Genomic DNA, 15,030 nt, shown 5'->3' on the forward strand with positions numbered 1-15,030 from the left:
GACTCTTCTGGCCCAACCATTTACCCCATGGCCTTGTTCTGGTCCAAAAATAAGCTCCGTCAAGTTTCAGGTCAATTGGACTCCGTTTGGTTTTCCTTTTCTGCGATATTCTAAAACAAGGAAAAAAACAGGAACTGGCACTGGGCTCTAGGTTAATAGGTTAGTCCCAAAAACCAAATAAAATATCATATAAAACATCCAAGGTTGATAATACAATAGCATGAATACTTCATAAATTATAGATACATTGGAGATGTATCAGCATCCCCAAGCTTAATTCCTGCTCGTCCTCGAGTAGGTAAATGATAAAAGAAATAATTTATGATCTGTGAATGCTATCAAGTGCACAAGTTTGATCAATGATAGTTCCAATCACTTTTTCTAGCATCATTATATGTCATATTAGTAGCTCATCTTCATAAAACTTTTCATGATCAAGCAACAAGCTATTCACGTGTTAAAGTATAGATCATAAACTTTCTTGAAACTAACAAACTGTATTCTCAGTCATCAAACAATTGCAATTCATCTTATTTTCAGGAAGGGTCTATGTCAGAGCTTTGATTTAGCAAACTCCACATACTCAACTATCATTTAATCTTTCACAATTGCTAACACTCACGTGATATTTATGGGTTCAAAGTTTTAATCGGACACAGAGAAAGATAGGGGCTTATAGATTTGCCTCCCAACCTTTTACCTCAAGGGTAATGTCAACAATAATAGTTCATGATAACTTACATCCAATTGGATATATATATATATATATATATATATATATATATATATATATATATATATATATATATCAGGATCTTTCCAACACAATGTGCTTGCCAAAGGATAAAATGTAAAAAGGAAAGGTGAAGATCACCATGACTCTTGCATAAGGTAGAAGATAAAAGTAAAAGATAGGCCCTTCGCAGAGGGAAGCAGAGGTTGTCATGCGCTTTTATGGTTGGATGCACAAAATCTTAATGCAAAAGAAAGTCACTTTATATTGCCACTTGTGATATGGACCTTTATTATGCAGTCCGTCGCTTTTATTTCTTCCACATCACAAGATCGTATAAAGCTTATTTTCTCAACATTAATAGATCATACATATTTAGAGGGCAATTTTTATTGCATGCACCGATGACAACTTACTTGAAGGATCTTACTCAATCCATAGGTAGGTATGATGGACTCTCATGGCAAAACTCGTTTTAAGGGATATTCGGAAGCACAAGTAGTATCTCTACTTGGTGCAAAGAATTTGGCTAGCATGAGGGGGAAAGGCAAGCTCAGCATGTTGGATAATCCATGACAATATATTTTATTTCAGATATAAGAAAACATAACCCATTACGTTGTCTTCCTTGTCCAACATCAACCTTTTAGCATGTCATATTTTAATGAGTGCTCACAATTGCAAAAGATGTCCAGGATAGTATATTTATATGTGAAATCTCTCTTCCTTCAATATTCTTTCGTGAATTGTTCAAGTGACCAATTCTATGTTTGCTAACTTTCAATAAGTTTACCTATACTTATTATGTGTGAAGTCATTACTCCCCATGTTATAAGCATATGAAACATATATAAATTCAGATTTATGACATTCAATTCATTCAACCATTTACTCATAGGATATACGTGAAGCACATGAGTAAATAACAAACTACTCCAAAAGATATAAGTGAAGAACACTGAGTAGTCAAATAATTAACTAGCCATGGTAGGATTCTTTTTCATTCAATATTTCAGATCCAATGACGAGTAAAATTGAAAACACGCTCCAAGCAAAACACATATCATGTGACGAATAAAAATATAGCTCCGAGTAAGGTATACCGATAGTTTTGAAGACGAAAGAGGGGATGCCTTCCGGGGCATCCCCAAGATTAGGCACTTGAGTCTTCCTTGAATATTACCTTGGGGTGCCTTGGGCATCCCCAAGCTTAGGGTCTTTCCACTTCTTATTCTCCTCATATCGATATCTCACCCAAAGCCTTAAAACTTCAATCACACTAAACTTAACAAAACTTCGTGAGATAGGTTAGTATGATAAAGAGTACCATTCACTTTGGTACTGTCTAAGACAAGGTTCATAATTGTTCCCACACAATGTCTACTTTACCATATCATTTCTACAATTTATATTGAGAAATATAAGCCATAGAAACTAGAAAACAAGCAAACTATGCAATGAAAACAGAATCTGTCAGAAACAGAACAGTCCGTAATGATCTGAACAGAAAACATACTTATCCTACTCCAAAAATTATGAAATAAATTGTTGGACATGAGGAATTTTCCTATTAATCTTCTGCAAAAAGAATCAACTCAAAAGCACTCTTCTGTAAAAAATGGCAGCTAATCTCGTGAGCGCAAAGTTTCTGATTTTTACAGCAAGATCACATTAACTTTCACCCAAGTCTTCCCAAAGGTCTTACTTGGCACTTTATTAAAAAAAAGCTATAAAACATGATTACTACAGTAGCTTAATCGTGTAAAAACACAAAAACAGTAAGGGTATATATTGGGTTGTCTCCCAACAAGCGCTTTTCTTTAATGCCTTTTAGCTAGGCATGATGATTTCAATGATGCTCACATAAAAGATAAGAATTGAAACATAAAGAGAGCATCATGAAGAATATGACTAGCACATTTGAATCTAACCAACTTCCTATGCCTAGGGATTTTGTGAGCACATAATTTATAGGAACAAGAATCAACTAGCATAGGAAGGCAAAACAAGTATAACTTCAAAACTTTAAGCACATAGAGAGGAAACTTGATATTATTCCAACTCCTACAAGCATATATTTTAACCTCATAATAATTTTCAGTAGCATAATGAATGAATTCAACAATATAACTATCACATAAAGCATTCTTTTCATGATCTATAAGCATGTAAATTTTTCTACTCTTCACATAAGCAGAATTCTTCTCATTCGGAATAGTGGGATCACTAATTCCTAAAGTTGACACTCTTCCAGACCCACCTTAGATGATAGTATTATTCATACTCCAAAATATATAAGTGAAGTTCATGGAGAATTCTACAATTAATATAGACTAACCAATAATTGTTGAAGAAGAAAGATGGGATGCCAACCGAGGCATCCCCAAGCTTAGATGCTTGAGTATCCTTGAAATATTCACTTGGGGTGCATTGGGCACCCCCAAGCTTGAACTCTTGCCTCTCTTTATTCTTCTCACATTGGTAACTCCTCGTTCTTCGAACACTTCATCCACAAAAACTTAACAAAAACTTTGTGAGATCCGTTAGTATACTAAAGCAAATCACTACCTTTTGGTACTATTGCAAATTCATTTCAATTTAATATTAGCACTTTATCTACTGTATTCCAACTTCACCATGGTTCATACCCCCCCAATACTACCCATAGATTCATCAAAATAGGCGATCAACACATAGAAAATAGAATCTGTCAAAAACAGGACAGTCTATAGTAATCTAGAAGTTTAGAAAACTTCTGTAACTCCAAAAATTATGAAATAAATTTGAAAAATTTGTACAGAAGTAATGTGCAAAATGTTTCAGACCCATTTGACTTTCCAGTAAAAAATGTAAAATCACGCGCTACAGCCAAGGTTTCTGTTTTTGTTCTGCACATAGTAAACAAGCAATCTAATCATACTAAAACCAAAGCTTGGCACATTATTTCTATAATACAAAGGATATATACAAGGAGATAATTATTTACAGAGAAACTTCCATGAAAAATTCTACATTGTTTCCGTGAGCATGAACACAAGTGCTCAAGGTCGACCCTCACTTCTTCAATGCATAACTTTCCAATCACTTCTCTTTTTTTTGAAAAACTTTTTAGGCATGAGAGGCAAGTAAAAAAATTGTATTATCATTCTTTAAAAAAAATTGTATGTTTCACCCACAACTAAACAGAAACAAAAAGGAAAAACAAAATCTACTTAGTGAAGAAAGCAAACAAGCACACACGAGAATATCAACCCCAGGCTATTGCTCCCTGGCAACGGCGCCAGAAAAGAGCTTGATAATCCCCAAGTGAAGGGAATCATTGTAGCAATTTCCAAAGGTGGAAGTGATAAGTATGGAGTGTCGAACCCACAAGGAGCTAAAGGTAAGATCAATATTCTCTCAAGCCCTATCTGCCACTGATACGACTCTACGTACACCGAACGTTTGCTTCCAACTAGAAACGAGAAATAAAAATATGTTGTGGGTATGAAGAGGATAACTTTGCATGGTGTTGGAGAGCTAAAATATAAAAGTAGGTGCTGTTATCATAAAGTTAGAATATATTACTAAATATTATAAATAGCGAGTGTGGAATAATGATGGATCGGTATGCGGAATTTTCCTAGGCAATTGTTAACAAGACCGGTAGTCGTCATTGCAATTTCATATGAGGGAGAGGCATAAGCTAACATACTTTCCCTTCTTGGATCATATGCACTTATGATTGGAACTCTAGCAAGCATCCGCAACTACTAAAGATCATTAAGGTAAAACCCAACCATAGCATTAAAGCATCAAGTCCTCTTTATTCCCATACGCAACAACCCCCTTACTCAGGTTTGTGTTTCAGTCACTCACCAACCCACTATAAGCGAATCATGAACGTATTGCAACACCCTACATCGGGAATCCCTCACGCTTGCGCGACACGGAAGGCACCATAGGACAGCACCAAAATAAAACATACAACTCGTACCAATCTAGATCATCAATCAACCCAAAGACAAAGGATATCTACTCAAAACATCATAGGATGGCAACACATCATTGGATCATAATATGTGGCATAAAGCACCATGTTCAAGTAGGGATTACAGCGGGGTGCGTGAGAGTGGACCGCCTAAAAGAGATGAGGATGGTGATGATGATGGTGATGTTGATGAAGACGATCACCGCGGTGATGATTTCCCTCCCGATGGCACTCCGGCGCCACTGAGAGAGAGGAGGAGAGGTTCTCCCCCTTGTGCTTCCTCCTCCATGGCCTCCCCCTAGATGGGGAGAGGTTCTCCCTCTGGTCCTTGGCCTTCATGCCGATGATGGACCCTCCGGGATCCTCCTCCATGGCCTCCGGTGATGATGGCCCCCTCCGGCAGGGTGCCAGAGAGGGCCTAGATTGATTTTTCATGGCTACAGAGGCTTGCGGCGGCAGAACTCCCGATCTAGGTTTATTTCTGGAGGTTTCTATATATATAAGAGGTTTTGGCGTCGAGAACAAGTCAGGGGGGTCTCCGGGCTGTCCACGAGGCAGGGGGCGCGCCCAGGGGGTGGGCGCGCCTCCCACCCTCGTGGGCAGCCCGAGACTGTTGTGGCCCAAATCTTTTACCCCATGGCCTTCTTCTGGTCCAAAAATAAGCTCCGTCATGTTTCAGGTCAATTGGACTCCGTTTGGTTTTCCTTTTCTGCGATATTCTAAAACATGGAAAAAAACAAGTACTGGCAGTGGGCTCTAGGTTAATAGGTTAGTCCCAAAAACCAAATAAAATAGCATATAAATGCATATAAGACATCCAAGGTTGATAATATAATAGCATGAATACTTCATAAATTATAGATACGTTGGAGACGTATCAGTGACGTTCCTCGCCTTCTTGATCCAGCAAGACATCGAGGTAGTAGATGAGTTCCGTCAGCACGACGACATGGTGACGGTGATGGTGAAGTGATCTCAGTAGGGCTTTGCCTAAGCACTACGAAAATATGGTCGGGGGTGTAAACAGTGGAGGGGGGCGCTGCACATGGCTAATAATTGATCTGGTGTGTGCTAGGCGCCCCCCTCCCACATATATATGAAGGAAATATGCCCTAGAGGCAATAATAAAGTTGTTATTTTATATTTCCTTATTCATGAAAAAGGTTTAGTATTCATGCTAGAATTGTATTGATCGAAAACTTAAATACATGTGTGAATACATAAACAAATACCATGTCCCTAGTAAGCCTCTACTAGACTAGCTCGTTGATCAAAGATGGTTAAGGTTTCCTAACCATAGACATGTGTTGTCATTTGATAACGGGATCACATTATTAGGAGAATGATGTGATGGACAAGACCCATCCGTTAGCTAGCATAATGATCGTTTAGTTTATTGCTATTGCTTTCTTCATGTCAAATACATGTTCCTTCAACTATGAGATTATGCAACTCCCGGATACCGGAGGAATACCATGTGTGCTATCAAACGTCACAACGTAACTGGGTGCTCATAAAGATGCTCTACAGGTATCTCCGAAAGTGTTTGTTGAGTTGGCATAGATCGAGATTAGGATTTGTCACTCCGAGTATCGGAGAGGTATCTCTGGGCCCTCTAGGTAATACACATCATAAGAAGCGTTGCAAGAAAAGTGACTAATTAGTTAGTTACAAGATGATGTATTACAGAACGAGTAAAGAGACTTGCCGGTAATGAGATTGAACTAGGTATGAAGATACCGACGATCGAATCTCGGGCAAGTAACATACCGATGGACAAAGGGAATTACGTATGTTGTCATAACGGTTCGACCGATAAAGATCTTCGTAGAATATGTAGGATCCAATATGGGCATCCAGGTTCCGCTATTGGTTATTGACCGGAGAGGTGTCTCGGTCATGTCTACATAGTTCTCGAACTCGTAGGGTCTGTGACCAAATGTTGTTTGGAGTCCCGGATGAGATCACGGACATGAGGAGGAGTCTCGAAATGGTCGTCAAGTAAGGATTGATATATAGGACGATGGTATTTGGACAACGGAAGGAATCGGTCACCGGAATGGGTTCCGGGTACCCCCCGGCAAGATATGGGCCTTATGGGCCAAAGGATGGGACACACCAGCCCACAAGGGGGCTGGTGCGCCCTCTCCCTTGTTTGGTCAGCCCTAGGGAAGGAAAAGGGGGAGGGCTAGCCCCTCCCGCCTTTCCCTCTCATGGGAGAAAGGAAAGGAGGGGGCAATCTCCCCTGCCTTTCCCCGCACTCCAAATAAGGAAAGGGGGCGCGGCTTGGGAGGGACCCCAGGTAGGATTCCTCCTACTTGGGCGCCTACTTTGACTGCTCCTCCCTCCCAACTATATATATGTGGAAGGGGGCGCCTAGCACACAACAAACAATTGCCTAGCCGTGTGCGGCGCCCTCCTCCACCGTTTACACCCCCGGTCATATTTTCGTAGTGCTTAGGCGTAGCCCTACTGAAAGTGCAAGTATCACTTAGATTATATTTTGCTGTGATGACAATGTGGTTAGTGGAACTAATGTTGGTTGCTAAAGTTTATCTCAGGACATTGGTTCCAAGGTGTCCATTGATGGAGGTGTGCGACCCCCCAGTCCAAAAAGATCAAAGGCGTGGTTACCGGCGACTCGAAGGTTTTTCGTTTTGGTTCGATTTGAGTCGTAGGTAAAACCGCACTATCAAGAGGGGTCTTCGTGGAATTAGTGTCGTGTGAGAATGCCTCCAAGACAGATACACCAGCCCTCCTACACCTCCTCAGATATTCCACTTGTTGTGTGCTTTACTGTGGTGTCCTGTGATGTTTTCATCAGAAATCTTCTGGACACCCCGTGTGCACGGGGTCTCTGACCCCCGTGCGCACGGGGTAGTCAGAATATTTCTGGACACCCCGTGCGCACGGGGCTGACTTGGACCGTGCGCACGGGGTACCTCGAAACTCACTGGACACCCCGTGCGCACGGGGCTGACTTGGCCCGTGCGCACGGGGTACCTCGCATCTCACTGGACACCCCGTGCGCACGGGGCTGACTTGGCCCGTGCGCACGGGGTCCAACAGGCAGAAATCCCCTCCCGGCCAAGAACACTATAAAAGCCCCCTTCTTCCTCCTCCATCCCCTAACCCTAATGTCTTGTTGAGCTCCTCCATTGCTACACCCCATTTTGCTCACTACTCTCAATCCCTCCACCCAATCTTGTTGAAACTTTGGGGATTGGGAGAGCAAGACCCGATCTACACTTTGACCAAACCAAATCGCATTCCCCGCAACATTCATCCACCATGACTTGTTACTCTTGGAGCTTGGGCTCCTAGGCGGTTAGAGGTTCCTCCGGAAGCTTCCTTGCTTGTGGTGTGCTCCGGAGAAGTTTGTAAAGGTGTGGTGGTCGCCTTCAAGACCAACCCCGAGTGATTCGAGGCTCATTCGTTGGGGGTGACTCGAAGTAACTACGGTGAGCCTTCGGTGGCGTTCCGCAAGCTTTGGCTCCGGCACCGCTCCAAACGGAGAGTAGCTCTTCCCCAAGGAAGAGTGAACTTCGGGATAAAATCCACGTCCTCGTCTCACTTGTGGTTAATCCTTTCCCGCACTTTACTTAGCCTTGTATGCTTGTTGGCTTGCTAATTAGTTTGTTGCCTAGCATACTTAGCTTAGAACTTGCTTGTCATATAGGTTGTGTTCACCTAGTTGCATATCTAGTGAACCCTTTTTATCCGCTAAGCCTTAAAATTGACAAGAAAGAGTAAAATTTGTAGTCTCCTATTCACCCCCCCCTCTAGTCGACCGTATCGATCCTTTCAATTGGTATCAGAGCCTCGTGCTCTAATATAAGGTTTTACAACCTTAGAGGATATGGCCGATCTAGGGAATGAGGGAGGTGTCGCACCACTTGCGGAGGATGGTCAAAACCTACCCCCCGCCGCGGCCGACGCACTTGTTGCTCCGGCCGTTGCTCCCGTCGCCCCCAATAACCCGGGTGCCCCGTTGACCGCGGCCGATATTCTTTCAATGTTTGTGGACCTCAAAGCTTCTATGTTGAAAGAAGTTCGCTCCTCGGTCAAGGAGGAAATTGATGCTCGCTTAAAGCCCTCGACATCCGCCTCAAACTCATTTGATCCAAATGCGGTTCATGATGCGGATGATTCGAGAGAACCTCTTGCATCCCCGGCTCGCACTCAAGTTCCCAAGTACAATGCCGTGGAACCATTTTACTCACCACAACCCTTGCAGCACCCTCGCATTAATCCTGTGGGGCCTCCGCCCCCTTTGAAAGCTAACGCGTTTGCTAAGTGGAAGCTAGATATGGAGTCTCATATTCGCAGTGCATCTACACAACTATGGTGGATTGTGGTCAATGGTTTGAACCCCAAGGATCCCATGAATCTCACTCCAAGAGAAGCAGTTGATGATCAACTCAATGCTACCGCCCACCACATGTTGCGCACTGCGGTGACCGATGACTATAGTGACTCCACTGCTCTCCTCAAGACCGCCAAGGAAATTTGGGATTGCCTTGAGGAGGCCCTCGAAGGTGATGAAGCAATTCGAAGATCTCGGTTGGCTTTGCTCAAGCAAGAAGTCAACCTATTTGTGAGAAATGAGGGTGAGTCCGCGGAAGAGGTATATCGAAGGTTGAAGTCTCTTGTGCTCAATTTGAGAACCTTTGGGTGCACTTGGGCGAATGATGATTTCATTAAGGACAAGTTCATTGATGCTATGGTTCTCACGGAACATACCATGGTGATGATGATACATCAACGCCCGGACTATCAAAAGTTGACCGCGGCACAAGTTGTATCCACCTTCTCAACTCATGTTCTTTTGGAGACCAAGTCCAAGAAGACCTTTGCCATAGCTCAAGCCACCAAGAACTCAAATCTTGCATTGAAGGCCAAGAAAGTAGTTGCCCAACCCTCAAGGGATGAAGAAGTTGTTGAAGAGACTTGTGAGGAAGATGTTGACACCTCATGCCCAGCAAATGACTTTGCGGAAGACTTGGCTCTCTTGGTCAAGAAATATTCCAGGACCATGGCAAACAAAGGGAAGAATCTGCAGGGAAGATCGTTTGGACGAAGAAAATGCTACAATTGTGATAGCCCAAGACATTTTGTGCACGATTGTCCTTATGAGAGACGTGAAGACAAGTCCGAGAAGCTTGTGCTCAAGAAGAAGAAGTTCACCAAGTTTTCCAAGAGGAAAGATGACAAGGCTCTTGTTCATGAGGAGTACATGTCCGGAGATGAAGATGACGGTGATGATGATTATGTGGGCACGGCCGCCATTGCCATGCATGCCACTACCTCCTCCTCCACCACCGGCCTCTTCGATTCTCCCAACGAGGACAAGCCGTTCACTCATCATTGCCTCATGGCCAAAGAGGTAAAAACAAAGTCCAACTCTCAAAAACCCTTCTTCCACACTCCCAATGTTTCATGTGAGATAGTGGAGGATGAGTGTGATGATGGTGTGGATAATGATGAGGAATCCTTGATGGATTTCATGAACACTCTTCATGGTGAAGCTCGTGCTCGTTTTAGTGATCTCCTTAAATCACTCGCCGAACGCGATGATTTTATTGAGAACGTTGAAAACCTCCTCATAGAGGAAAAAGAGAGAGTCGAACTCCTCGAGCACGAGCTATATGAAGAGAGTGTCATGAGAGCATCACTTGAGGAAGCCTTGTCTTCTCATAAAATTGACTTCGTTAAAACTGATGATGCGTTGCAACTTGCTCTTGAGAACAACGATGCCCTTGAAGTAAGGGTTGAAAAGCTTCTAGTTGATCACACGAGACTTGTTGAGGAACATGAGCTCCTTGTGACTAGTTCCAAGGTTGTCAAAGGTGACCTCATTGCCCTCACCGAGTCGTATGCTCAACTTAAAGCTACAACCATTAAGGCTCTTACTTCCGTCCCTCATATTGATTTAAATGATGAATCTTGTACGGGTAACTTTGCTCATGATTGCACCTCTCTCCAAGAGGAGAATAAGAAGTTAAAAGCCCAAATTGAGAAAGGGCTTGTGTCATGCATTCAAGGGGAGAAAAACCTCAATGACCTCTTGAGCAACCAAAAGGAGTGTGTTGCCAAGGAGGGAATTGGGTTTGACCCCTCTTCTAAGAAGAAGAAGACCAAGAAGAAGAGCAACAAGAAGAAGATCGGTCCTACTTCTCCTCCCCAACAAAAGATAGCATTTGTTCATGAAGGACACAAGGAGAAGGAGAAGGAAAAAGGGAATGTCGGGGATGGCAAGGTCACTAGGGACAAGGCCATTCCCAAAGAGTTTGCCGGCAAGAACAACCCATCTTATGTCCTCATGAGAGGAAATGATGGTCATACCTTTGCTAAATTTGTTGGCACTAACTATGATGATTATGCTTGGACTATTTGGGTTCCTAAGACCCTTATTGCTAACTCTCTAGGACCCATTACAAAATGGGGACCTAAAATCAAAGCTTGATTCTTGTAGGACTATACCTCCGGTGGAACACAATGGGTGATCGATAGTGGTTGCACCAATCATATGACCGGAGAGAGGGAGATGCTTGTGGAGTTCATTGATTCGGTCAAGGCCACTTCAAACATCTCTTTTGGTGACAATAGCAAGGGCAAGGTATTGGGTTTGGGCAAGGTGGTAATCTCTAGTGATGCATCACTTAAGAATGTCAAGCTTGTTCAATCTCTTCACTACAATTTACTTTCTACGATTCAATTGGCTCGTGCCGGTTATGATTCTCATTTCGGTGAATTTCATGTGACCTTCTTTGAGAGAAGCAATCTCAAAGTGGTCTTTGTTGGGCATGTTGAAGACAACCTTTACGTGGTTGATTTCTCAAATGAGAAAACTTATCTTGCAACATGTCTAATGGCCAAGGCCGACGTGGGGTGGCTTTGGCATCGCCGGCTAGCGCACGTTGGCATGAGAAATTTACAAGCTCTCTTAAAGGGGGAGCACATCCTTGGACTAACCAATGTGTCTTTTGCCAAAGATCGTCCTTGTAGTGCGTGCATTGCCGGAAAACTTCATGAAAAAGCTCATAAGGTGTCAACTATCATTACCACTTTGAGGCCTCTCGAGCTCATTCACTTGGATCTCTTTGGGCCTCCATCTTATGATAGTTTGGGAGGGAGGAGGTATTGCCTTGTCATTGTAGATGACTATACAAGATATACATGGGTGTTCTTCCTCAAGACTAAAGATGAAACTCAAGACACCTTCATCAACTTTGCCAAAGAAGCTCAACGTCAACATAATTGTGAGATCAAGGCAATTCGAAGTGACAACGGCACCGAGTTCAAAAATTACACTATGAACGAGTTCTTGAGCGATGAGGGGATCAAGCATCAATATGCCGCGCCATACACTCCCGAACAAAATGGTGTTGCGGAAAGGAAGAACCGGACTCTCATTGAGATGGCAAGGACCATGCTTGACGAGTACAAGTCTCCATACAAGCTGTGGGCCGAAGCCATCAACACCGCGTGCCATGCTACAAACCGGCTTTATCTTCGTAAGCTCAAGAACAAGACTCCCTACGAACTCCTAATTGGGAGAAAGCCTAACGTCAAATACTTTTGAGTATTCGGTTGTAAGTGTTTCATTCTAAATAAGAAATCCCGTTTAGCTAAGTTTGCGCCTAAAACTTATGAGGGCATATTTGTTGGATATGCATCAAACTCGCATGCTTACCGTGCTCTCAACAAATCCACCGGATGTATTGAGGAAATGGTAAATGTGGAGTTTGATGAAGATAATGGTTCCGGTGCGGAGCAAATTGTTCCTAGTGTTGTAGGTGATGAGGCTCCTTCACAAGCTATAAGGACTATGGGGATAGGCCACATTCGTCCACAAGAAACACCCCAAGTCCAAGTAGAAGAAGGAGTAAGAGCCCCTCTTGTGGATTCTCCACAAGGGAAGTCATCACCGCCACCACAAGGTCAAGATGCTATGGAAAATCATGAACCTATCCAAGAACAAGATCAAGTCCCTCATGTTCCCGAGCAAGATCAAGGGCAAGCCCAACCAAATGGCGAAGAACAAATCCGTGAGGCCCAAGGTCAAGCTCTTGATCAAGATCAAGATCAAGGTCAATCCCAACCTCAAGTGTCTTCCACATCATCACATCCAAGTGATCAAGAACTAGAGGTTGTGAAGAGAAGGGTGTCTCTAAGGCTAAAGCATTCTCAAGGCCAAGCTTCTTCCACAAGTTCAAAACCAAGTGAAGAAGAGCTTACCCTCAAAGTGCAAAAAGTGGCCGCCAAGTTAAAGCATCTTCAACATCTCACCGACAACATTTATGGAAGCATTAACAAAGGGGTAACTACTCATAGACGTTTGGCAAACTTTTGTGAACATCACTCATTTGTCTCTTGTGTTGAGCCCCTTAAGGTTGAAGATGCACTCGACGACCCGGATTGGGTAAATGCCATGCATGAAGAACTCAACAACTTCACCCACAACAAAGTATGGACTCTTGTGAAGAGACCCAAAGAACATCATAATGTCATTGGAACAAAGTGGATCTTTAAGAACAAACAAGATGAGAATGGACAAGTCACTAGAAACAAGGCAAGGTTAGTGGCACAAGGGTTCACCCAAGTTGAAGGTTTGGACTTCGGTGAAACCTTTGCCCCGTTGCCCGTCTTGAGTCCATTCGTATCTTGCTTGCATATGCTTCACATCATGATTTCAAATTGTATCAAATGGATGTGAAGAGTGCATTTCTTAATGGTCCTCTTAAGGAGTTGGTGTATGTCAAACAACCTCCCGGTTTCGAAGACCCCGATCACCCCTCTCACGTTTATGAACTCCATAAGGCGCTCTATGGACTTAAACAAGCACCTCGTGCTTGGTATGATCACCTTACGGCGTTCTTAAGCGAGAAGGGGTTCCAGATCGGGTTAATAGATTCCACTCTCTTCACGAAGAGGGTAAAAGGAGAATTGTTTGTGTGCCAAATATATGTTGATGATATTATTTTTGGTTCCACTAACCATGCTATTAACGTTGAGTTTGAGAATCTTATGACCAAGGAATTTGCCATGAGCATGATGGGAGAGTTGAAGTTTTTCCTAGGATTTCAAGTGAAGCAATTGAGAGGAGGAACCTTCATCAACCAAGCACTTTATATTCAAGACATGCTCAAGAGGTTCAAAATGCAAGATGTCAAGCCCATGAAGACGCCCATGCCCACAAATGGCCAACTTAATCTTGATCCCAATGGTAAAGATGTGGATCAAAAGGTATATCGCTCTATGATCGGTTCTTTGCTTTACCTTTGTGCATCTAGGCCGGATATTATGTTGAGTGTGTGTATGTGTGCAAGATTTCAATCCGCTCCCAAGGAGAGCCATTTTTCGGCAGTGAAAAGAATCCTTCGATATTTGGTTCATACCCCAAACTTGGGCCTTTGGTACCCCAAAGGAGCAACTTTCAAGCTATTAGGATATTCGGATTCGGATTGGGCCGGAGACAAGGTAGACCGCAAGTCCACTTCCGGGTCTTGTCAATTCCTAGGGAGGTCATTGGTAAGTTGGTCTTCAAAGAAGCAGAATTGTGTGTCCCTTTCAACCGCCGAGGCCGAGTACATTGCTGCAGGAAGTTGTTGTGCACAATTATTATGGATGAGGCAAACTTTGATGGATTATGGTGTCAAATGTGACAAAGTGCCTCTATTTTGTGACAATGAAAGTGCAATCAAAATCGCCGACAATCCAGTGCAACATAGCCGAACCAAACATATCGAGATTCGTCATCACTTCATTCGAGATCATGTGGCCAAGGGAGACATTGATTTATTCCATGTCAACACCGAGAAGCAACTTGCCGACATTTTTACCAAGCCACTTGATGAAGCAAGATTCCGCGAGTTAAGGCATGAGTTGAATATCGTGGATATAAGTAACTTGGATTGAGGTTCTTGCATACACACACATACTCTACTAGTATCTTGTTTTACATGTAGGCACCTAAGTAGGGGGAGCTAGCTCAACTAATGAGCTATCTTATCCTACTAGTGCATAAATTGATCAAAATCTTTCACATTAGCCATTTGAAGATGGCATTTGTGCTTCAAAGATGAGTATTGGTCTTGGACCCAAGGTTCATATCTTCGCGGTGCCATACCAAACAAACTCAAACATGGTGGCTTCGGTCACCGCCCTCCGTTGGAGGTTGGATCGTTTTTGTCTTTTGTTTGTGTGGTTCTTCTTGTCCTTGTGTTCGTGTTTCCGTGAGTGTGTGTTTTCTCGAGTCTCTTCCAGTGCAAGTGCTACACATACTCCTTTCTAGTAGTGTTGGATTTCTTCTGCGACGTGTTCA

General features: G+C 43.0%; 1 protein-coding gene across 1 annotated transcript; it reads left to right on the forward strand.

Annotated features, from left to right (window-relative positions):
• The first annotated feature begins 13,865 nt into the window (after positions 1–13,865).
• Positions 13,866–14,624, forward strand: LOC141027757 (secreted RxLR effector protein 161-like). The gene has a single exon (XM_073505120.1). It carries the CDS (start codon positions 13,866–13,868, stop codon positions 14,622–14,624), a length of 759 nt encoding a protein of 252 aa, XP_073361221.1.
• The last annotated feature ends 406 nt before the right edge of the window (positions 14,625–15,030 follow it).

The sequence above is a fragment of the Aegilops tauschii genome, chromosome 1, assembly GCF_002575655.3.
Source record: "Aegilops tauschii subsp. strangulata cultivar AL8/78 chromosome 1, Aet v6.0, whole genome shotgun sequence".
NCBI lineage: Eukaryota > Viridiplantae > Streptophyta > Magnoliopsida > Poales > Poaceae > Aegilops > Aegilops tauschii.

Coding starts and splice junctions, on each gene's coding strand:
- LOC141027757 (XM_073505120.1), top strand. CDS start 13,866: ATGCAAGATGTCAAGCCCATGAAGACGCCCATGCCCACAAATGGCCAA.